Source organism: Equus przewalskii, chromosome 23 (genome assembly GCF_037783145.1).
Source record: "Equus przewalskii isolate Varuska chromosome 23, EquPr2, whole genome shotgun sequence".
NCBI classification, from domain to species: domain Eukaryota; kingdom Metazoa; phylum Chordata; class Mammalia; order Perissodactyla; family Equidae; genus Equus; species Equus przewalskii.
Genome location: NC_091853.1, coordinates 26,928,754 through 26,954,645, shown reverse-complemented (window position 1 = coordinate 26,954,645; position 25,892 = coordinate 26,928,754). Strand labels below are relative to the sequence as shown.

The 25,892-nt window shown below is 37.4% G+C and overlaps 1 protein-coding gene across 5 annotated transcripts in view; it reads right to left on the bottom strand.

Moving 5' to 3' along the window:
• LOC103562568 (membrane cofactor protein-like) overlaps positions 1-25,892 on the bottom strand; it is a 42,260-nt gene that overhangs the window by 4,558 nt on the left and 11,810 nt on the right. For 3 of the 5 annotated variants that reach the window (XM_070591177.1, XM_070591174.1, XM_070591176.1), the window contains exons 4-10: positions 24,465-24,550; positions 23,426-23,623; positions 17,657-17,839; positions 9,336-9,386; positions 5,470-5,523; positions 3,930-3,965; positions 3,375-3,435 (exon numbers count right to left, since the gene is read on the bottom strand). In XM_070591177.1, the coding sequence (XP_070447278.1) occupies positions 3,375-3,435; positions 3,930-3,965; positions 5,470-5,523; positions 9,336-9,386; positions 17,657-17,839; positions 23,426-23,623; positions 24,465-24,550 (669 nt within the window). The remainder of the gene's footprint in view (positions 1-3,374; positions 3,436-3,929; positions 3,966-5,469; positions 5,524-9,335; positions 9,387-17,656; positions 17,840-23,425; positions 23,624-24,464; positions 24,551-25,892) is intronic. The other 2 variants (XM_070591175.1, XM_070591178.1) reach the window with 2 other exon arrangements.

The window sequence follows — 25,892 nt, the reverse complement described above, 5'->3', positions numbered from 1 at the left end:
CATCTCTGAAAAGAAACACAGAAGGAGGCAGACACCTTTTAACAATAAAAGCAAATCTGTCTCATTTCTTCTCAGAGAGAAATAAATTTTCCTTCTCTGCGGCTCTCATCAATCAGATTTGTGCTGAACAGAGGAAGGGAAAGGGGCTGAATACAATAGTGACATCAAACCCAAAGGCAGCAAGAGTGGCCTAATAAGTGGGGTCAAATCAATGACAGAGGAGAATGGAGGTAAACCCGATCATGAGGTTCATAGATTAAGAGTTCTCTGATTCTCACGTAGGAACTTGAAACAGGAAGTTCGCACAAGAAGCTACGTTAACTTGGGAGTCTTCCAGATCATCCAGCAGATGAACAGATTCTCAATTTCTGTGCAATCTGTTTACCTCTGAAACCATTTAGCCTGAAGAGAATAATGTCAACTCTTTCTCACAGAAAACAGACTCTGTGAGGAGAAGGGGTCCTTATTTTGAGGGAATACACGGAGCATATATTAATCCATGTCATATTGTCTTGGACATCATTTTTATGACAAGTCATGTATTCTCAGCTGCATCTGGACTTCTGCAGTGAGTGCAGTTTCTTCCCAGGCACATTTGTTTTCATCCTGAGAAGATCCCTGTAAAACTTAGTATATGACCTCCCATTTCTCTGGGACGGATCCAAATTTGATAAACGTGCAATCCAAAGTAATTACAAAATATTTCTTATTTATTAATTTTCTTTCATATTTTTTGAAGAGTTTGTTGAATGCTCAAGAATCTGAGAGTCAAGTAGAAAAATGTTCAAGTTAATCTGATCCTTCCATTTTTTGCTCATATCATTACACTTGCCACTACCAGAACTGGCCACTAAATATATTAAATCCAGAAAACTTTTGTAACATTCATTTAAGAAGACAGCATAAAAATGACAAAGTTATTGAATTAGTCATTATTAATATAACATTAAAAATAAGTTTGTTATAAAAAATAATAAATAATGTTAACGGAAAAAATAAGACCTATTTAAGTCACAGGTATTAAAATACATAAATTATGCAAATAATTCTAAAGAATTTAGCGAACTCTCACTTATCCAGGGATGATTTAACTGGAGTAAAGAAAATCATGCATTTATGGGGAAAAAAATAACTACGAACAAGTGAAAACATTAATGTAAACTAAAGGCATCTGTTTTCGGAATCACGTGGTCATGACATGCAGAACAGGACTCAAGAAACAGCAAAGGACGGGGAAGCGCTGTGGAGTCTAAGCCTGGAAAGTGTGGGAGAAACATAAGAAAGGACACTGGAAGAAGGGAAAGGAAGGAGCATGTAGATGGGCACGTTTCAGGGATCCTATTCCATTCTTAGCTGAAGAATAAGAAACAGAAAACTATGGCAGACTACTTTAATCTTGTGGCCATTTTTCATCAAGTAATTGAAATATGTTGAATGATCTTAAAAATGAATACTTATACTATTTTGGTACTGTGGTATGAAGGCTGTATCAGGGTAAGTGTGTTCCCAAATCATCATAAGTACAGTTCACATCAGCTCCATTTTGTATCAAATGTTAACAAGAATTTGGGATTATCTGTGCCTGGGACCCTGCTTCCAGAGGTACCCCAGAAATAGAGAAGGAATTGCACATATTCTGTTCTCTTGTAAAGGAGTTTCTCAGGCAACAGCAACCAATTTAGGGAGAAGATTATAGACATTAAATACTGCAAAGAATATAGTAAAAATCTGGACTTTTTTTTAAAGAAAAGCAAAATAAAGCTAAGTATTACCCCATAATCTTTTTTAAAAACAGACACATAGATGAAGAGTCTTTAAAAAATCCAATGACCTCAAACAGGAGAAAAATTTGCCAATAAACATGATAGTGTTTCTTCAAATTTCAAGAATGTGGGCACATCAGTAACAGTTGACACCCAGGACACTTCAAGTGTCGTCCAGGCCCAGCAGCAGCAGCACTCGGAGCGCATTAGAAACGGAACCTCAGCTCACGGACGCTGCTGAGCCTTTAATCTGGGCTACAGAGCTCAGATCATTGCTCAGCTTTCAAGGATCCTTTAACTGGGAGCCAGAGAGTCTGATTAATACTTATTAAGGAAACTTTAAGGATTTTAACCCAGTGATGTTTTAAACAAAGAAGGAAAGTGAGGAGCAGAAAGCTATTTTGTTTTACTTTCTTGAGAAGTCATTTCTATGCAAACATTTGGACTTGTAAAAATATTTCACTGATAGTATTTCCTAGTCAGACTGCTGTGCATATGTAATTTTAAAAATATACTACTGATATAGAAATCAAATGTACATATCACAAATATAAGATTTAAATGAAGGCATCATGGGTATTTTAAAAAAACAATCAGGTAATATAAAAGGTTTGAGCTCTTTATGAGTGAGGAATGTACTTTTATTACATAGTCTAAACCCAATGATTAACATCAATGAAAATATACCATAAAACCATGAGTACCAAAGTCTCAACAATCTTAATTTGATTTCAAAGCTATTTCTAAAAGGACAGGAAAAAAATTTCACTAAAAATCTGAAATTCCGAAGCACCTAATCTTGGTCTGTGCTCCAGGATTTATTCTAAGTCTTTGATTAAATTGTAAATTATCTCATTAAAATTTAAGTTTGCTGTTTAAAAACCCTATTCTCCTTACAAGAATTGTATTTGTACATTTTTCTATTCTAAGCCCCTCCCCCCTTTTCAATTTTATAGATAAAAAGACAAAGTTAATGTGCCTTGTAAATCTTACCCCTCTCAGCAACTTTAACTTTAATAAACCCCTTCAGTTTTACTGCAACCTAGTAAATTAAGAGAACATGAGAGGGAAATCAAACAGTGTTGCTTTAATTCCCGTTTCACATGGATAAATAACAACTCTATGTGGAAAGAAATGAAATTGTGTATTTGAACAAGACAACTACAGAGCTCCTTACAACAACCTACGTTACACAGTCAAATGGAACTTTCCTCATGAAAATTCCCATGAATTCAACTCTCCAAGTCTCCACAGTGAGTTATTTTAGATTTAAGCTCGGCCACTACTCCAGTGTAGGAAATAGGCGATACCTAGGGTAGGGAAGGCCCCATAATGGTCCATGTTTTCGCTGTAAAGCTTAACCTCAAATCCCACAGAAATTTTTCTTACACACATAATAGCGGAAGCAACTCTGCACAGGTCACTCTTGTTATAATTATATTAAAAGCAGCTGAAAATATTTTTAGTCAGCAAAAGCAATTCACCCGGCACACTCACGCAGGCACATTTTTAAAAAGATGGCATGCAATACAGAGTACAAACAAAAGTTGCACAAAAGCATGTCAAGAATGAGACGAACCAGTAAGTTAGAAGCAGCATGCTTTAATTTACCGTTTCTTCCTGGTGTGTAGAAATTTGAACAGGCCGGCAGCAACTATTCCAGCACCAACAACTACAGGAAACAAGTGACATGTGAGTAAAAACTAATCACCAGGATTCAAAATCTAGCAGAAGAAAGAAATGTTGGTTACATTTCAGTGGTCAGAAAAGCTTATTGTATTCAAGCACATGAACGTTTCTGTTCCATCTGGACTCTGCACGATCTCAGCCCAGTCCCCTGGAATGACTTAGACCGTCCAGAGTAGGTCGGAGAAGAGCCCCTGCTTAACTGAGAAGGTGACCCAGAGCATATTTGGGAAGCAAACTCGTATGACCGATTATCTTGACAAAACGTGTTATTTAGGGTTTGTTACTAAGTGGACATCTAGAATATGAAAGAATATACAGTGACCAACACAAGGTAGTATATCACATAAAAGCTCACGTTTCTAGACTGGTTCACTTAATTTCAAGCTATAAAAATTATACACAGTGAAAAACCGTTAAGAAAATAAAGCACTTCTTCACAGTAATATTTTAAGTATTACGAAAGACTGGGACACTTACGTGTAACAATAACAATCACGGCAATAATTCCTCCACCTGAGAAAAAATGAAGACAGTTTGAAGATAAGTGAGCACATTTGGGCCTCCAAATAGCAGGTGCATTTTCATTCTGGCCACATCATCTAAAAACTACAGCAAAGGAAAAGTCTATCCATCTAGTTTTAGGGTGACTGCTGGAGCATCCCGGTCATTTTGATCACACAACCCTTCTAATCACATTCCAGGTTCAGGTCCAACTTGTGAGACTCGTCACAGGACCCTCACTTTTCGTTGTTTTGTGCCGTAGCCACCACACCAGGTTATTTAGTAAAGGTTACCAGAACAATCAGAATTCACTAGGTTAGAGGAAAATTGTTTTAAAACTAGTTGGTCTAGTTCAGTATTCATGCTATCATTTCTTACGATTTTGTTAGAAAGTTAATTTATATTTTTTCCCCAAAAGTGAGTCTGTGGAATAAGTCATATATAAGGTTCCATGAATCGATCACACAGATGCTTTTGGCGCAGTCTTCACAAACAATACTTTATCTTATCATCGACCCTTCCTATTCTCCACCCTGACAAAAAGATTAAGATATAGTGCAAATTAGCCAGGAAATTCTGAGAATGTAAATGAAACATCAGGCACAAGGATAAAAACTGTGCATAGAAACAAACATGCACTTAAGTGACCATGTCCTAACTATGCAGAGAGCAATAAATAATACCACAAAACCTTAATTCACAGCAATGTTTGTCAGTAGTACCACTGCTTCTAAACTGCCATTACTTCTATTAAATTTCCATAAGTCAAAGCATAAAATGTCCTGTTTAACTCTGCGCTTTCCATTTCAGAAAAAATGGTCAAGTGTTTCACATCTTAAGATGGCACTGGAGTTACTGGCACAATGACAGTTTGACCACAGTGTTCAGAGGGCAAATATAAGACGCCTATGGTGCATTTTATAAAAAGATTAACCTTACTAACCTCGTCTAATGTTAATAACTGTAATAAATATTTTTCTTCATGTACTTATCAAGACATCTTTGTATTTCATTTAACTCACAACTATATTTCATTATTTTCTTTAAAACAAATTGTGTGAACTATGTGAGCCTACAGGATGTGTGCTACACCAGCCTGTTACAGAAAAAAATCTCACCCAACTTATAGTGTTTTAAGGCTTGTGTATATAAGGTATGACTACGAAGAAAATCTATGTAAAATTTGCCATCACAAAATAAAACTATCACATGGAAAGCAAGTTGTGTTTTATATATTTTAACCAACATATAACCATAGCATTTAAGAAAGTTATCTTGCCTTACTAGGAATGCTAATTTTAGGCACCTCTTAAGAAATGTATGATCTACGTGTGTCTACACATATGACCGCTTCCATTTGTCATGGTTCCGGCAGTATTAAAATAATTACAAATGCCTGTTATTACCAATTTGTGATACATTGTTTCTTCTCTAACTATAGAAAATCAAAATATGGTATTTCCATGTAGAACTGTAAGGTCTCATAATGCAGGAGTATTAGTAACCAAAATAATACCTAAAGGTGCCACGTCTTCAGGTGGTTGTGATTCATCAGTGGTACCAGGATGTCCTAGAAAAAAATGAAAATAAGTTAAATAAAAAGAAAAAAAAATATGAAGGTTAAAGACCACTAAATTTATAGGTTTGATTTTTTTTGGCTTTGTACAAAAACCCTGATAACCTCATTTTCCCTATATAAATTATATTAATGCTTCTTAGCAAAAGTAGTATCACAAAGTATTATAAAGTTTCATTTAACATCACCAGCACTCTTCTCCCTATGCAGTAACATTTCTTGTGACAATTCTGCTGTACAGCCAGCAAATTTATCATTAGTGTACTGCCAAAATTAGCATATGGACTCAATGTGATTTTCCTTAAAATTAAAAGATAAAGGAGGGCTTGATAAGTTGATTTGCAATAAAAGGAAAGTTTAGCATAATAAGGGCCATTTATGAAAAACCCATAGCAAACATCATACTAATGGTGAAAGTCTGAAAGCTTTCCTCTTAAGATAAGGAACAAGACAGGATTCTTGTGTTTGTCACTTCTATTCAACATAATAATAGAAGTTCTAGTCAGAGCAATTAGTCAAGAAAAGAAATAAAAAGCATCCAAACTGGGAAGGAAGAAACAAAATGATCCCTATTCCAGATGACACATTCTTTTACATAGGAAACACTAGAGATACACATGTGCACTCACGCACACACACAAACACACAAACCTGTTAGAACTAACAAATGAATTCAGCAAAGTCGCAGGCTACAAAATCAACACGTAAAAATCAGTTGCTTTTCTATACATTAACAATGAACAATCCAAAAATGAAATGTAAAACACAATTTCATTTATAATAGCATCAAAAAGAATAAAATACTTAGGAATAAACTTAACCAAGAAAGTGAAAGACTCATATACTGAAAACTACAAAACACTCTGAAAGAAATTGAAGACATAAATAAGTGAAAAGGCATCCTGTGTTCATGGATTGGAAGACTTAGTTTTGTTAAGATGTTAATACCATAAAAAGAAATCTATAGTAAATGCAACCCCTATCACATCTTGAATATGAATTTTGCATAAACAGAAAAATCCAACCTATAATTCATATGACATCTCAAAGGACTAGGAATAGTCAAGAGAATCTTGAGAAAGAAGAGTAAAGTTGAGAGGACTCACACATCCTGGTTTTAAAACTTACTAAAAAGCTACAGTACTCAAAACAGAGTGGTACTGGCATAAGACAGACCAATGGAATAGAAGAGAGGGCCTAGAAACGAACCCTCGCATAGGTGGTCAAACGATTGTCCACAAGGCTGCTGAGAACATTCCATTAGGAAAGGGCAGTCTTTTCATCAAATTGTTCTGGGAAAACTGCATATCTACATGCAAAAGAATGAAGTTAGACCCTTATCTTACACTACACACACAAATTAATTCAAAAGGGCTCAAAGAACTAAACTTAAAAGAGCTAAAACCATAAAACTCTTAGAGGAAAACTTATAGGACAAGTTTCATGATGTTGGATCTGGCAATTTCTTGGCTTGGATGTGACACCAAAAGCACAGGCAACAAAAGAAGAAATAGATAAACTGGATTTCTTCAAAATTAAAAAGCTTGTGCACCAATGGAAACTATCAATAGAGTGAAAAGGCAATCCACACAATGAGAGGAAACATCCGAAAATCATATATTTGATAAGGGATTAATATCCAAAATATATAATGACCTCCTAAAACTCCATAACAAAAGAACAAACCAATTCAAAAATGGGCAAAGGACTTGTCCAGACATTTCTCCAATCAAGACATACAAAAGACCAATAAGTGCATGAAAAGATAACCCCTAATCCTTATGGAAATGCAAAGAAAGACCACAATGAGATGTTACCTCACATATATTTGGATGGTTATTATCAAAAAACAGAAAATAATAAGTGTTGGAAAAGAGGTGGAGAAATTGGAAACTTTGTGCTTCACTGGTGGGAGGCGGGAACGTAAAATGGTGCAGCCACTGTGCAAGACAGCACGGTTGTTCCTCAAAGAGTAAGCGGAATTCCCATATAACCCAGCAATTATACTCCCATGTATATACCCCCTAAAATTGAAAACAAGGACTCATATACTTGAATGTCAATATTCAGAGAGGTGTTATTCAGAATAGCTAAAAGGTGGAAGCAACCCAACTGTTTATCAACAGATGAATGGATAAACTAAATACTAAATACTAAATACAAACAATGGACGATTATTCACACATAAAAAGAAATAAAGTTCTGACATATGCTACAAGATGGATGAAATTTAAAAACAAGTGAAATAAGCCAGAAGTGATTCGACTTGTATGAGGTACCTATGACAGTCAAATTCATAGAGACAGAAAGCAGAACAGTGGTTACCAGGGCTTGGGGAATGGAGTTATTGTTTAGTGGGTGTAAAGGGTCAGTTTGAGATGAGGAAAACGTTTTGGAGATAGCAGCAAAGGTTGCACAACATGAATGTACTCAATGCCACTGAAGTGTACACTTAAAAGGGTTAAAATGGTAAAAAAATAAAAGTCGATCTTGAAAAATTAACATAGAAGAGTAGCCTGAACATTTCTGAAAAGGCACTGTTTTACTAGATATTAAAACATATCATAGAGCTACAGAAAAAAAAAGAAACCAGGTGCTGGCATAGGATTGGACAGAGTTCAAGGGAACAGAAAGATGACTAGAACACCTATGAATTTAGTGCATGATAAAAATTGGGACTTTACATGTGACTATAGTTAACAAGATACTATTGTGACTTGAAATTTGCTTAGAGGGAGGATCTTAAGTGTTCTCACCACATACACACAAAAAAATAGTAACTGTGAGTTGATGAATGTGTCAATTAGCTTAATTATGTCACAATGTATACAACATTGTGATACAGGGTATCAAGCTGTACAACTGAAATAGAAACAGCTTTTATTTGGAAATTATATCTAAATAAACCTGAAAAAATTTGTTTCATTTAATTACAAAAAAAAATTGGGACTTTAAAACAGGTGGACAGAAGACAACTTACTCAACAAATGGTGCACTTAGCCATTGGATGGGGGTGGGGAGAGTGGAGAGGAACCCTATCTCATTCCATGTACCATAATGACTTTCAGATGTACCAATGATTTAGATGCAAAGAATATAATCAGAATGCACAGTTGAAATGTTCATATAACTTAGCATGGGGAAGACCTACAGCTTTTAATAAGAAAGACACAACACTCATAGCCTTTAGGGAAAAGATCAGTACATCCAACTACTTATTAACGTGAAACTTCTACATATACAAATCACCACAGATGGGAGAATAGTTAAATGAAATATAATATATATTAAAGTCATCACTAAAAAGGATGGGAATATATCTACATACAACCCAAGTCATTAAGTTGAAAAAGTCCAAGTTTCAGACAAATATGAACATCATGATGCCACTTTTGGTTAAGAAAAAAGAAAAAATGCCAAAATATGTTTAACTACACATATAAGGATGTAAATGTACACAAATACATAAAAAGACACCTTGAACTATTTAGTGATTAACTCGGGTAAAGGACGAGAGAAAGAGAAGGAGAACTCATCTTTTGGTCTGTATACTTTTGTAAAGTTTAAAATTTTACAAATTTATATTCATATACTTACATAATTAAAAGTTATAAAAAGCAATCCATATCATAGAAAAATATTTTAGAAACTAAATAGAAAAATGAGCAAAGGACATGAACAAATAAACGTAGACCAAAAAAAGTTCAGCTTCCGTGATAAAGAAATGCAGATGAATATACGACATCATTTTTCAGCCATCATCTTATCAAGCTCTTAATGAGAGAAGTAGGAGAAAGTTATTGAACCTGGAGAACTCGACACCCGAGGCGGCTTGGTTGTAATGGCAGGTTTGGAACCTGGAAAAATAAATTTGATTCAATTCACCACCCTTATCGATACAAAATTAGGAATTTAATTTTGATTTTTGATTTTTTAAAGAGATTATTTCTCAAAACGGAAAATACACATACTTTCTAATATTGCAATTCCACTTCTGGGAATTTAACCTAAACATATATTTCCACGAGCACATAAGAATGTATGCATAATAATGTTCACTATAGCTTTGTATTTTATGATGGAAAGCCTACCAGTTAACTAATAATAAATCATAAAATTAATGCGTTCAGAGTAAACGTGTGAGTTTTTTAAAGAAATTCCCACCCAAGTAGTATCACACTAGTTAGTTTATAGCCTTTTCTTTCCCACTTAGCATTTCATGGACATTTTTTGATATCAGCACAATCAGATCTACCTAGTACTCCAGGGGGCTGCCAGGTACCAGGTTACGGGAATTATAAAAAGGCGTTCTAATTACCATATTGACATGCATAATTCCCCTCAATCCTTTAAATATCAGGGACATGGGAAATACACAAATTAGAATCCAGTACTTGAGATTTGTTCGAGTTCAACAGTCTTATTAAACAAGGGGCAACTCCAGCCCACAGAAATGGTGTTCCCTGAGTAAGCAGAGCCAGCCTAGGAGCCTGAGCGAGATCTGCCCAGGCCACGGCTCCGCCCACTGCCCCTGCTGTCTCCTGCTTCTGCTGCAACCAAGGAGAAGCCAGAGACAGCAGCACTGCAGTCAGGAAGACGGCTGCTTCCACCACCTCAAAGTCATCTCTCAAGTCTTAAGCGCAGCAGTTGATCAGAGTCCCTGCAAGAAAGCCTCCATTTCACTTCAACAAAAAAGGACTTTTCCTGCCTTTCAAGTGCTATGAAATTCAGTTTCTGTTGCCAAAGTAAACTGTCCAGTAAAGAGAAAAAGAATAATTACATGGAGTGGGGAGGGGTGGGGGGTAGTATGGGGGAGCAAAATTTGCCACCCCAAAATGTGTCTCTTTGGCATGAGGATTATTTTAGGCTAATTCATTTAAGAAACAGAAGATGTGGGAAACTTTTCTTTTTACTTGCCCCTTAACTGCTTAAAAGAATTTAAACAGAGGGCCTGTTTCAGGAAGAGAGCTGTCACCAGAGATAACTCCAAAGAATGTGAGCTAGGTGTGGCAGACCGGGGGCACTGAGCAAGGCCTGCTTGTTCAAAGCCTTCCGTGTGTCCTTGAGTCTCTGCGTGGCACGGCAATCATTGGTTTGCAAGCATGTGCCCTTCCCATCTTCCCGTAAACTGTCCTCCTCCCTGGTGCAGTCCCAGTCCCCTACCCGCTTCTTCTTAGCTCAGGATGGCACATGAGCCTCAATTGCCTGACTGCCTGTGGGTCTCAATTCCTATGAGGTCCCCGTACATATGTAATTAAATTTATTTTTCTCCTGTTAATCTGTCTTATGTTTATTTGATTATCAGACCAGCCAGAGAACCTAGAAGGGTATAAGCAAAATTATTCCTCCCCAACAGTCGGTGTAGTTGGCAGGAGATACCTCACTGGTGGGGCGATGCTCACTCCGGGGCTGCTGCAGCTGAGAGATCCTGGGACCCCTGACAAGCGATGGCGGAACGTAAGAATTCTTACCATGTCAGTCTCCCAGATCTCTACCTGCAGGGTCTGGTGCAAACAAGAGTGGTCAGTGCTTTTGCCTTTTCTCCATTTAGAGCAGCAGGAGAAAATAGTTTTGGAACTAGTTTCTTGGGTATAGCAACTCAGCTAAAGATTTGTTGTAAGTATTCTCAGTTTTTATTGATCCTTTTCCTCCCAGAGACAGTCACTATTTTTCTTTATCTCTGTCTGCTGTGGTGTTTGTCATAAGAACGGAAACGATAAGGCAGAACACAGGCATAGGTCCTATAAGCCTGCTGTTCCAGCCAGCCTCACAGACTGGTGAATTCCCAGTTCTCCCCAGACTGGTGTCTATTTAGACAAACTTTGCTGTGGGTTAATGTGCATATGAAGTAAACGCTGTTGCTAAGGGATATCTTGGAAACATTAGTTTGACTTCAAGAAACCCAAGGCTTAGCTAAAGCTGTTAATGTGCATGTAAGATGAGGTTTTCCTTTCATCTTGTTCTATGTCTTGAGAGCTTGGCTTTCTGATCAGTGAGAATATTCTCTCTGGTCTCCACCAGGTGGAAGGTGCATGCCCCAATGTGTATCTTGGTAGCTAGTCAAATAGAGGGCTTCCAAGACATGAAGTTACAAGCGGCACTCTCTGTGCCAGTTCTCAGGGGAGTTTGTCATCAGGGGTCCCATCCATAAGAGGTTTTGTTGTCTCAAACTTCATTGTTTTGTTAGTGCTGGAAAAAGTCTCATTCCATTAGTGTCTGCCCAGTGTCCCACATCAGCAGGTCTGTGATTGGACACGTCTCACATTTTCATGGGAAACCAGACACCATTTTCATACACCATTCTTACTGCCTATAGCAACAAAGGTCTTTGCTGTCTTAAGCTAATTTTGAGAAGGAACTTTCTGGATCTTGTGAGGGCTGCATCTTTTCTATCCTAGTTTGGGACGCCTCTTGCATCCATGGATAAGCCATAAAAGGCTTACTGGTTTTACCTGCTATTGAGGTTAGTAGATCCTATTCATCAACGGCCAGAAGATGAATCGTTTGAACTGGAAAAACTTCTACATTTAAAAAAAATTTTTTTTAGAGAGCTCTCATCCTAAGCAATTGTCTTACTGGTACCTACACAAAGTCCAAATGGAAAGGTAGATACAAAGAAGTATAAAGGCTAGCCTTAAGAACTCACTCAATAAGATGAAAGACCACAAATTAGACTTAGAAGAAAAATTAAAGTCCCCATCCAACATAAATTCCCCTCCTGAAAATCTGGCCCCATCTCCTCAGCAAACTCCCTCAGCTCCCAAAACTCCTCCACTCTCCCCAGAAAATTCTTTAAACACCCAGCTGCTTATTTTAGCTTCTCTTTTCATACAACATTTACAGAGAGCACTCTGGCTTCATCTCTATGCCCAGAATATACAGGTTACACACATAAATACTAAAAGCCAGGAAATAAACTTAACAGAAGCACCAAGGACAGAAAATAAGGCTCAGACATAAGGCTCATCTTGCTGGGCTCTATAATTACGCTCTGCCAGCTTCAGGCCCTCCTATGCAATGTCCTTTTGCAGATATATCCGAGGTGGGGGTTCAAAATGGCGTAAAGGAAGAACCCGAACTTATCTTTTCCCATGGGCACAATACATAAACTACATATGGATCAATTCTACCTGAAAGAAACAGAGCTAGTGGAGCACCTGTTCCACAACACGGGAGAAACATGACCACATTGAGACGCCTAGGAGAGGCAGAGAAATGTTCTTGCCAAATACCGCTACTGCAGTGTGGCAGCACACAATAGGGAGGTCTCTCACCAGACAGGTGCTTCTCCTAAAAGAGGGAGGGGTCAGTGGCCCACATCAGGCATCCCAGCCCTGGGGATCTGCACTGGAGAGAAAAGCCCCCAAAACGTCTGGCTTAGGAAACCAATGGTACCAATGACCAAGGGTCTCAAAGTGCTATAGGAAATTGAGATTCCCCTCTGTAAGGGCTCATGTGCAATCTCACTCACCTGGAGACACTGGGAAATAACAGCAGTTTTAAAAGTGCCAAGACTATATGTGAAAGAGAGTCATTTGCAAATCTAAAAGCAATGAGTGGAGGGGTGGGGGACAGTGGAAACACCAGCTGGGGACAGAGGTGCTCTGGAGGCCATTGTGCTCCCTGCTAAAAACCTGCCAGCACAGGGAGGTGAGCCCAGATGCAGGGGCGAGCAGTTGTGGCACCATGCTGTTGCCTTGCTAAGCAGGGGGAAATACAGTGGTTGCAGCATTCCCCTGCTCTCTGGCTGGGGAGGGCAGGTGAAAAGGAATGCAGCATTCTCCTGCTCCCTAGCTGAAGTCTGCAAGCTGGGTGGCTAGGACACTCCCTGTCCCCCTGGCTATAGTTGAAGAGTACAAGCATAGAGGGATTACCTGGCTACCAGGCTACCAGCCAAAAACTGACGTGACACTCCCCTGCCCCATATTCTATGGCTCCCAGCCTCAACCCAACATGAGAGCAGAGACAAGGCGCCCTCCTGGTGCACTGCTGAAGCCCGCAGGCACGTGCATTCAAGTCATTTTTTCCAACCGCCTTTTCTGAAGCCAGAGAGCAAGCCCTGCCCCCTACACTTTCAACTGGCCTAGCTAAAGTCAGTGGGCATGTGCCATCAACACAATGGAAACTCCTTGGTTACCTGGCCCTGGTGGCCAGGGGGTTGGCGTTCCTGAGCTCCAGGGGACTGTAACAATCGGAAAGACAGTTCTTGGCAGGCCGTCACCACAGGACACTGCACATACAGCAGACTGAAACACAACCCCAGCCTTCCTGTGTAAAAGGTATATTTACTTAGCCTGGAGCATAATCCTGAGGGACAGGCTTCAGGTTTCCTACATTTCTAGAGGTTAAGGAGGAGCTCCTAGGGAACATAAGCAGGTAGACACTATCCTTACACACCTCCTTGGCCTCACTAAAGCTCAATGAGACTCCCCAGAAAGGAACTTATACACTTGTCAGGAGCCCTGAAGTTTGCAACTGTCGCCCAGGGGACACCTCCAAATCTCTGGGCTGGAGGCCAGCATAGACTATGACTGTGACCCCACACGACTATATATATTTTCATACTTTAAAAATTGCTGCCCAAGGGCCTGGCTTTCAATCTGACTCAAACTAGGTGCTAAGTGAGACTGCTCCCCTAGGCACACTGACAGGTCATGGCACACCCTCAACAACAGGAGCACATCAAGAACAAATCAGGCAGTTTAGACAACCACATAGGTTCAAGAGCCAACCAAGAGCTAGGACAGGGTTGAATGGGAAGGAACATCACCTACACAATGCCACAACTTCACGACTGAGAGAGGTAGCACTTGCCCTTAATACAAAGAAATAAAGAGCCAAGCAAAATAGAAAAACAAAGAAATATGCTCCAAACGAAGGAACAAGACAAAAACATCAGGAAAAGACCTAAAGGATATGGAAATAAGTAATCTACCTGATAAAGAATTCAAAGTAATGGTTGTAAGGATGCTCACAGAACTCAGGAGGAGAACAGATGAACATAGTGGAGAATGTCAACAGAGTTAGAAAATATATGAAAGAACCAATCAAAGCTGAAGAAACAATAGTTGAAATGAAAAACACACTAGAGGGACTCAACAGCAGATTAGATGACACAGAAGTACAGATCAGTGAGCTGGAGGACAGGGTAGTGGAAATCACCCAATCAGAACAACAAAAAGAAAAAAGAATTTAAAACAATGAGGATAGTTTAAGGGACCTCTGGGATGACATCAAAAGGATAAACATTCACATTATAGGAGTCCCAGAAGAAAAAAAGAGAGAAAAGGGCAAAAAAAGTATTTGAAGAAATAATGGCTGAAAACTTCCCTAACTTGGGGAACGGAATGGATATACAGCTCCAGGAAGCACAGAGAGTTGCAAACAAGATACACAAGACTGACAGACAGACCAATGGAATAGAACAGAGGGTCCAGAAATTAAACCTCACATATATGGTCAAACGATTGTCCACACAGGTGTTAAAAACACTCAACAAGGAAAGGGCAGTCTTTCCAAGTAATAGTTCTTGGAAAACAAGATATCCATAGGCAAAAGAATGAAGTTGGATCCCTACCTTACACAACATACAAAAATTAATTCAAAATGGGTCAAAGCACTAAATTTAAGAGCTAAAACTATAATTTTAAAACAAAATTTTACCTAGAACTAAAATTCTTACAAGAAAACACAGAGGACAAGCTTCATGAAGGTGGATCTGGCAATGATTTCTTTGATCTGACACCAAAGCATAGGAAACAAAAGAAAAAATAGATAAACTGGACTTCTTCAAAATTAAAAAGTTTGTGCACCAATGGAAACTATCAATAGAGTGAAAAGGCAATCCACACAATGAGAGGAAACATCTTCAAGTCATATATCTGATAAGGGATTATTATATAAAATATATAATGACCTCCTAAAACTAAAAAAGAAACCACAAACCCAATTCAAACATGACCAAAGGATTTGTCCAGACATTTCTCCAAAAAAAGGTATACAAAAGACCAATAAATACATGAAAAAATAATCAGTAATCATTAGGCAAATGCAAATAAAAACCACAATGAGATACTACTTCACATATATTACTATGGTTATTAACATAAAACAGAAAATCACAAGTGTTGGCAAAGAGGTGGAGAAACTGGAACTTTTGTGTATCACTGGTGGGAATGTAAAATGGCATAGCCACTGTGGAAGACAGGATGGTTCTTCCTCTAAAAAGTAAACACAGAATTACCATATAACCCAGCAATTCTACTCCTACGTATATAGACCCAAAAATTGAAAACAAGGACTCAGATACTGGAATGCCAATATTCAGAGAAGCATTATTCAGACTAGTCAAAAGGTGGGAACAGCCGAACTGTCTGTCAACAGATGAATAGATAAACTAAATGTGGTATATACAAACAATGGAATATTATTCAGCCATAAAAAGAAATAAAGTTCTGGTACATACTACAAGATGGATGAAATTTAAAAACATTACACTAAATGAAATAAACCAGAACACATTATTCTAAGTGAAATACGCCAGAAGTGATTCCACTTCTATGAGGTACCTACGATAGACAAATTCATAGAGACAGAAAGTGGAATAGTAGTTATCTGTTTGGAGAAATGGAAAATTATTGTTTAATGGGTATAAAGATTCAGTCTGAGATGAGAAAAAGTTTGGAGATAGACAGTAGTGATGGTTGAACAACAACGTGAATGTGCTTAATGCCACTGAAATGTAACTTAAAAGGGTTAAAATGGTAAAAAAAATAAAAGTTGATCTTGAAAAATGAACATGGAAAAGTAGCTTGACCATTTCTGAAAAGGAAGTGTTCTAGCAGATATTAAAACATATCATAGAACTACAATGAAAAAAAAGAATTAGGTGTTGGCATAGGATTGGACAGAGTTCAAGGGAACAGGAAGATGAATGGAACACCTATGAATTTAATGTACAATAAACATTGGCAATTCAAAACAGGTGGAGAGAAAAACTTATTCAGCAATGTATGTGCACTTAGCCTTTGGATGGGGGTGGGGAGAGTGGAGAGGAACCCTATCTCATTCCACATACCGTAAGGACTTTCAGATGCACCAATGATTTAAACGCAAAGAACGCAATCAGAACACATGGTTGAAATGTTTACATAACTTAGCATGGGGAAGACCTAAAACTTTATAAGAAAAAAACAACACTCATAGCCTTTAGGGAAAAGGCCAATACATCCAACTACCCATTAATGTAAAACTTCTACAGGTACAAATGAGCACTGATAGGAGAACAGTTAAATAAAATATTATAAACAAGATCAGAATTTAGATAGCGGGCCTGCTCCAGGAAGAGGGCTATCACCAGACATAACTACAAAGAATATGAGCTGGGTGTGGTAGACTCCCCAACAGGATAAATACTAAAATGATAAATGAGTGTAAAGGATCAGACATTTAAAGAATTTTGAAAAAATCACCAGGAAATTAAAAGATTTTGAAAAAGATAAGCAAGAAGGTATTCAACCTGAGTCACTGGAAATTGGAGGTTTTGTACCGAGAAGAGTCAACATAGGAAAACAAAATAATGTGGATTGGATCAAACACTTGGGAGTTACTGCTGGCATTTGCACCAGGAATTGAAAGGATTTTTGAAAAATATAACCAGAAAGTTACTAAACTCGAATGACGCAAAAGCAGAGGTGCAGTACTGACAGGAATCAGCACTGGAAAACAAAATAATGTAGACTGGATCACCCACTTGGGAATGATTGCTTTCTTTTCATTTATATGAATTATGCTTTTTATTCTTGACTTAATTAGCTAAAAATTCCCATGCTTCAATTTTCTCCAAAATGGTTGTTATCCATTTTTACACCTAAAAAGGCTGAACAATAGAAATTTATACACCTCTATGATGTACATAGTGTGCTAAGACCCTATGAAAACAAACAAAATCACAACAGAAGAATTCCTTGTGAATTTGATGTCATACATGTCTCATGGAAGAGCATACCAGGTGGAGTAAAATAGTAAAATTGCTTCTTTTCAATTATTCTGTATCACTGATATTTAACATCAAAGAAACAAAATCTGAGAAAGAACAAAAACAAGAAGGAGAAAGACACCCCCGTACCTTTAATGCACGTCGGGATCGCAGGCTCCCAAGCACTGTTGGCGCCACAGACAATTGTATTGTTGCCACTGAGGTAAAAACCCGGTAAGCAGTCAAATACAACCGTCGCTTTGTAGTAAAATTTTTTTCCAAATCCTGACACCACTCTTCCATTTTCGAGTACTGGAGGTTCACACTTGACCACTGAAAAGTGGAGAAATTACAGAATTAATAGAAAGTCACTTTAACAGAGCACCAGAAAAACTAGTACAAAGTAGTAATTTCCAGTGGGAACAAAGGAAAAAGAATGAAAGGCAAGATGTTAAGTTAAAAAAAACCCACAGCTTTATGTGGGCATTTTAATTCCAGGCAAACAGATTTAGAGAAATCTAGTAACATTTTTTCCACTGAGAATAAACTGCCATTATAGTTTACTGGCTTTGCTACACTTTTTTCCATTACTGACAAGTTTTGAGAAAGGTGTAACTACCAGATACAAATTGTAGGTAAGTTCAAAAGCAACTTTTAATACTCTTTAGCTCCAGGGATTTCTTTGAAGGTCATGCAAACACTGATTACAGTACCCTGCTTTTTGAGAAAGTTAGGAAAGAGTTTTTATACTTGAGCTCAAATTTAATAGTTGAAAAGAAGCTACTAGCCATGCAAAGTTACGCAAAAAGAAAGTTCAGAGGTAGTAACAACATACGCGAACTGGGCTGTTCATGAAACAGAAAGGCCAATGGAGTTAGGGCAGTGTTTTCCGAACATTTTGGCCTGCAGCCCAGAGATCAAGAAACACATTTTACGTTGTAAACCAGTACACAAGCACATGGGCCTGAAATCAAGTTAGTACTCCAGCCTCCACACCAGTGTACTCTGGTGTTTCCCCTTCCGCTCTATTTCTGAAGAAGTAAAATGCTGTTCAAGTTCCTCTAGATTGATTTCAGGATCCACTAATGGGTTTGGCAGAATTTGGGAAAAAAAAAAAACCCAAAACGCTGGCGTGGGCACTGAGTATAAGAGAACATCGTGTGAGATCAAATCGGAGCAGCAGCCAAGGGCCGCAGGATGCTGAGCCTCTCCAGCCAGAAGAGTGCTCTTCCCCTTTCCCGTGGATCTGAATTTCCATCAGGCATCATTTCCCTTCAGCCCAAGCGACTTCCTTTAGCAATTCTTGTTGTGCAGGTTGGCTAGTGACAAATTCTCTTAGCTCTCGTTTATTTGAAAATCTTTTTATTGATTTCACCTTCAGTTTTGAAGATTTCTCCTTGACAGTGAATTCTAGCTTAAGCGTTTTCTTTCTCATTCTGCACATTAGCAGATATTATTGTCTTCTGGTGTCCACAGTTCCTTAAGGGAAGTCATCTGTCATTCATGCTTGCAGGTGGCAAGAGAGGTAGGGGGGGTAATGGATTTTTTTCCTCTCACTGGCTGCTTTTTTATCTTTTGTTTCACTAGTTTTACCAGGATATGTTTAGTTCAATGAGTTTCTAGGAAAATTTAAAAAATTTATTTATCCAGGGGCCGGCCCCGTGGCCAAGTGGTTAAGTTCGTGCATTCTGCTGCCGCAGCCCAGGGTTTCACTGGTTCGAATCCTGGGCCCAGACATGGCACCACTCATCAGGCCATGCTGAGGCAGCATCCCATATGCCACAACTAGAAGGACCCACAACTAAAAATACACAACTATGTACCAGGTGGTTTTGGGAGAAAAAGGAAAAATAAAATCTTAAAAAAAAATTATTTATCCTGCTAGGTCACTGAATTTCCTGGAGCTGTAGGGTTGTTGTTTTCGATCAAATTTGGTAATTTTTGGCCCATATTTATTCAAACAATTGTCTATACTGTTCTTTCTCCTCTCTTTCTGAAACTCCAAATAGATGTATGTTTGACTGCTTGTTACTCTCCCACAGCCGAAAATCTCTCTCTCTCTTTCTTTACTGTTTCTTTTCAAAGCATGCTGGATTTCTATTGTCCTGATTTCTGGTTCACTGATCCTTTCTCTGTTGTGCTAAACTGCTGTTAATTGCACTAATGATTTTCTTTAAGTTAGATGTACTAGATATAACTTACAGTAGAATTCATCCTTTTAAGAGTACAGCTCTATGAGTTTTAACAAATGCAAATAATCATGCAATTACCACCACAATAAAGACAGAAAAGTTCCATAAGCCCCCAATATTTCCTCATGCCACTTTATAATCAACCTTCTCCACCCTCCAACCACTGCCCCAATGAGGCCAACCACTGATCTGTTTTCCATCTCTATTGTGTTGCTTTTCCCGAATATCATAATGGGATCACAGCCTCTGAGTATGGCTTATCTCACTTAGCATAATGCATGTGAGATTCACTCCTGTTGCTGCATGGATTAGAAGTTCATTCTGTTTTATTGCAGTCTTTTCCATTGTATGGATATATCATGTTTGTTTATCCACTCAACACTTGAAAAACATGTGGGTTCTTTCCAGCAGGGGGTGATTATGACTAAGGTGACTATGAATATTCTCATATAGGTTTCTATGTGAACATGTATTCATTTTACTTGCATTGCTGAGTTGTGTGTTAAGTGTATGTTTAAGTTTATAAGAAATAAAAACTGTGTTCCAAAATGGTCATACCACTTTGCATTTTTACCAGCAATGTATGCAAGTTCCAATTGCTCCATGCCTTGCCCGTACATGGTATTTTTACTTTTTCGTTTTTGTCTTTACTTTCAGCCATTCTAAGAGGTGCATAGGGGTATCTCACTATGGCTTTAAATTACATTTCTGTGGTCACTAGGGATATTGAGCAACTTTTCATGTACTTTTTGGCCATCTGTTCATCTCCTGTAGTGAAATAGGTTTATTCAAACATTCTGCCCATTTTTTAAGAATTAAGATGTTTTCTTATTATTGTGTTTTGAGAGTTCTTTATATATTGTAGATAGAAGGCCATTATCAGATATGTGCTTTGCAAATATTTTCTCCCAGTCTGTGGCTCTGTTTGCTGATTTTTCTAACAGTGTCTTTTGAGAGCAGAAGTTTTGAGTTTTTTAGAAGTCTAACATTAATTTTTTTCTTTAAAGGATCATGCTTTTAGGGTTGTATTTAAAAAATCTTTGGCTAGGTCACAAATGTTTTCTACTAAAAGTCTTATAGTTTTAGGTTTTACATTTAACTCTATGATGCATTTTGAGTAAACATATATGGTGCTAACGTAGGTTGAAGTTCTTTTTTTTTTGCATATGGATGTCCAATTGTGCCTGTATTTTACCATTTTTCCACTAAATTTGTATGCCTGTGACAAAGCCAACTGGACACTTTTGAAAGGGTCTATTTCTGGGCTCTCTGTTCTGTTCCATTGCTCCATATGGTCATCTTTTGACCAACAGCACATCTTCTTGATTATATGCTTTATAGTACATTTTGTAAGTCTTGACACAAGTAGAATGGGTCTTCTAATATTTTTGAAAATTATTTTGACTATTCCACTTCTGTTGGCTTTTCATACAAAATTTACAATTAGTTTGTCAATTTCTAGAAAAATTTCTGCTGGGAGTTTTATTGGGATTGTGTAGAATTTATAGATCAATTAAGGAGAACTGACACCTTTATTATATTGTGTCTTCCAATCCGTGACCACTGAATTTCTATTTATCAAGGTGGTCTTTAATTTCTTTCATAAGTGTTTAGTTCTTTTTACCATTCAAATCTTGCACATGTGTTAGATTTATATTCCAGTATTTTGTGTATTTTCAAGCTGTTGTAAATGCTACTTAAAAAATTTCAATTTCTAATGGCTTATTGCTAGTGTATAGACATATAATTGATTTCTGTATGTTGATCATATGGCTTGCAACCTTAATAAAACTTCAGTCTTTCAAATTGTCTGCACAATCATGTCCTAGGTAAACAAAGTCTATTTTATTTCTTCCTTTCTGAAATGCATGTTTATTTCTATCTTTCACCTTATTGTACTGGCTAGGACTTCCAATACAATGCTGAATAGAGTGGAGAGAATACACATCCTTGTCTTCTTCCTACCTTAGCCAGAAATAAATTAGTTTTTTACCATTAAATATAACGTTGGCTGTGGGATTTTTGTAGGTACCTTTAACAGGTTCAGATAGTTTCCTTTTATTCCTAGTTTGCTGAGAGGTTTTATCATGAAAAGATGATGACTTCTGTTAAATGCTTTTTTTTTTTGCATCTATTAAGAGGATCACATGACTTTTTCTTTATAGTCTCTTTATAATGCAAATTACACTAACTAATTTCTGAATCTGAATCAACCTTGCATTCATGGATTAACTCCTACTTGACTACAATATATTCTAATTTTTATATATGACAGGATTTCACTTGTTAATATATTGTTAAGAAGTTTTGGTTCTATATTCATTATAGATGATGTTTGTTACTTTCTTGCAATGACTTTGTCTGCTTTTGGTATTATGGAAATGCCATTCTCATGATAGGAGTTGAGAAGTGTTCCCTCCTCTTCTATTTTCTTGAAGAGTTTGTGTAGAGCTGCTCTTATTTTGTCCTTAAATGTTCGGTAGAACATCCCAGTGAGCACACGGGGCCTGTAGTTCTCTTTGGGAGAAGGTTTAAGCTGTCAAATTTAGAGGGATAAAGTTGTTTGCTTTATTCCTTTATTATCCTTTAAATGTCTGCAGGATATTTACTGATGTTCTTTTTCATTCTTGATATTGGTAATGTATATCTTCTTCTTTTCGTGTCAGACTGGCTATGGGTATATTTATTTTACTGATCTTCTTCAAGAAAAAGGTGTTAGTTTCATTGATTCTCTTTTTTTCCCTCTTTTCCATATCCTTGATTTCTCTCTATCCTATTTATTTCCTTCTGTTTCCTTGTTTTATGTTTAATTGGTTCTTCTCTTTATTTTCATAAGGTAAAAGCTCAGATTAATAATTTCAGACTTTTCCCTTTTTCAAATACAAGTATTTTTATGCTATAAATATCCTCTATGCAATGCTTTTGCTGTATCCCCACAAATTTTGATTTGTTGTGTTTTCATTTTTATTCAGTTCAAAACACTTTCTAATATCCCTTGTGACTTCTTCTTTGACTCAGTTCTTGGTTAGTAGTCTCTTCCATGATTCTCATATATTTGAGGATTTTATAGACATCTTTATTGGATTTATTGTGAGCAGATAATGTACTGTAAATGATGTTGGATTTTTAAAATTTGTTACAAATTATCTTATTGCCTAGAATATGGTACTAGAAAATGTTCTGTGTGCACTTGAAAAGAGTAAATATTTTGTTGTTATTCAGTGCTTCCCTTCCTTCAAGAGTCCAATCCCCTCAGTGTCTCCCTGCTGTTGGTCACTCTCTAGGGCCTTAAATATTCTTTATAAATATGTTTTGTCACATTTATCAATCTTATCAGTAAAAGACCTAGTATTTTACAATTTACTCTACCACTTCCTACAGCCAAAACTCTCAGACTTCTTGTAATACAAGATAAAACTTTCTTACTTTTAAAGGCAGTATGTATTATTTTTTGATGCTATCAAGAAAAAAATCCTTACTCGTGTACATACGCAGTAGTTCACAATGTAAAATTGGAATGCCAAGAACATGTGAGGTGAGGGGTGGGGAACTCTGCAACTAGAACTATTTTTCACTCAATTTGACCTATATTAAGTTAAATTAGAAATCAATTTAACAGGAGGAGGACGCACATGTGACTGTTCTGCTTACCAGTAGGTAAAACCATTCCCAAAGTGTTTCTACAGTATTTACATATGAAGACGAAAATAAATGGAACTTTTTGTACCTTTACACTCAGGAGGCTTACTACTCCATACGTCATTCCCAGAACAGACAAGCCTGCTCTCTCCAACAAGTGAATATTCATCCGGTCCATTTGAAGGATCACAAGTATAAACTACTACCTCACCGTATCTAAATTCCTCCTGGTCGCTTCTGCTGTGTTTTCCATTTTGTATTTTTGGAGGTGGTCTACAATACATCACTTAAAAAGGGAAAAACACGGACATGAAAGGCAAAAGGAAACATAAAAGATTAAGATGGCATTAGTAAAGTCCTAGGAACTGCTTCGATAGACTCATTACCATATGATTTGTACAATCTAGCTGTGCATCCAATATCCATTTAGAACAAGGATTCTATGAGAAATTGCATTATCCTAAATTCAAACCATTAACAAAGAAATGAACTTTCAAAATGAAACTTGTTTTCTTAAGTATCTATATAAAATATCTAGATGAAATATCTACGTCTATCTGCAAGGCCACACTATATTTTGTTCTCATCACAAGAGATGCTGACAATTAAATGAGAAAATAGGCTTGTGATTAAAAATAAAATTCAGTGCTGGTTGACAAACGCTTTGGAATTTATAAGTATATCTGTTTGAAAAATTGGTGGTTCACAATACCAAGATAGTATTGTCTTTTTTCACTTTCATCCTTATGAGTGTATAGTGAAATTCTCCGAAGGCTACAAACTGTGTGACAAGGCAAAAGACTGAATCCAGATGTCATCCTTTCAGAAAGATACTGAAGAGATTTGTGATAATGTAAAACAATGCCACTATTCTATTTGTTTCAGAAAATTGATTTTTCACAAAAATCTGTTCCATATGTTACCATGTAGTGAGCTCACTGTTCTTAAAAGTTAACAAATAATTATTTAAAAAGTCTCAGTTTTAATTCCAATATAATGGATATCAAGATATAACCCACATAAAGGAAAGCTCGTTGGGGTCTTTGTTAATTTCAAAGGGTAAGGGGTTCTGAGGCCACAAAGTGTGAGAACTGCTGCTGTAAATTCTAAAGAGAGAAGACACTTACCTTGACATAGTGGGGGATTGTCACTCCAGTTCACAGTTTCTCCAACAAGTTCACAATATAGAATTTTAGTTCCAATTAAGTTAAAACTAAAAGAAAAAGGACAAATTTACTGTGTTCTTTACAGTTAACAAGATGCAAATAATAATGAAGAAAATACTTATATGGTTGTTTTTCCGCACTAATGTAGTTTGAGAAGTTTCTAAAATAATGAAACTGCTAACAAACTGTGCAATTTAATTAAAGAGTTTCTGCATTTAAATGCACACTGGCCAGGAGGAAAATGTCTAAATAAATCTGTCATACCTGTCAGTCTGGCCTCTTTTCTATCTCTGGCAATCACATTACACGTGCATTTCTACGTCCTCAGTCATGCCATTCTGCGCAGTAAGGACAGTGACTGAGTAGAGAGAAGAGGCCCTGGAGTTTGCTGCCTGGATGCCAGTCCCAGCTCCACGAGCGACTTGTATTGGAGCTTGGGCGAGTCCCCTAATGTTTCTCTGGCTCAGCTTCCTCATCGATGAAGAGCGGATATAGCACCTACCTCATGGGGCTGTTCTGAGGCTTAGATGAGTTAGCATCTGGCACACAGTGAGGGCCAGGTAGGTTTTGGCTCTTTGTAATCTTCTTTAGATCGGAATGTCTTTCTAGGAATAGGTCAGGAATTCTACTGGATGAACTCTTCTCTGATGATTTAAATTCACAGCACCCTCTCCTCCTTCCGGACTCTCATTGCAATGATCATGAATAATTCTATTTATTTGGTACTTCTCATTTACTATTTTGCTTTGACATCTCTCTGGATATATTTTGTTTCTTAAGAAGGCTACAACTTCTTTGAGAAGAGTCTCCGTCTTAAACTTTTGGTATTTTTCAAAGCGCCTAGCAGACTCTCTATGAGTATTAACCGGATGTTCCAATATTTTCACTTGATTAAGTTAAAAAATATTAAGTGAAACTGCCTGTACATGCTTCCACCTGACTTTTACCCCAATGTTCACTGATTCCATATTAGAATATGTTAGGAGATGGAAGCCCAGTGTCTCCCACCCAGACAACAATTGTACTGGTAGAATCTGATTCATGTAACTATTTTGGAACTCTGGAGTTTGTTGATAGCTTGCAATTTCCAGGGGAAGACTTAGACAGGTAATTTGCCTTAATTTTGGTCAATTTCAGCAACAAGTGCAGTGGCAGCTACCCATCCCCCACTCTCAACAGGCATATGTCCCTGGAGCAGCTTATAAGCAGCCTGTAGGAGCCAGGTTGGGCAAAAAGGACTCTGTCCTGTAGTTATCAGTGATCTGTCCTCTTATCACTGATTGATACTTCTGATCTCAGAGAAGCAGACAGAGAGGTGGGCAGCCATTGCTGTCACACCTAGCCCCACTTTTACGAGCCCCTTCTGTGCTGACTGAAGTGATTTTCAAG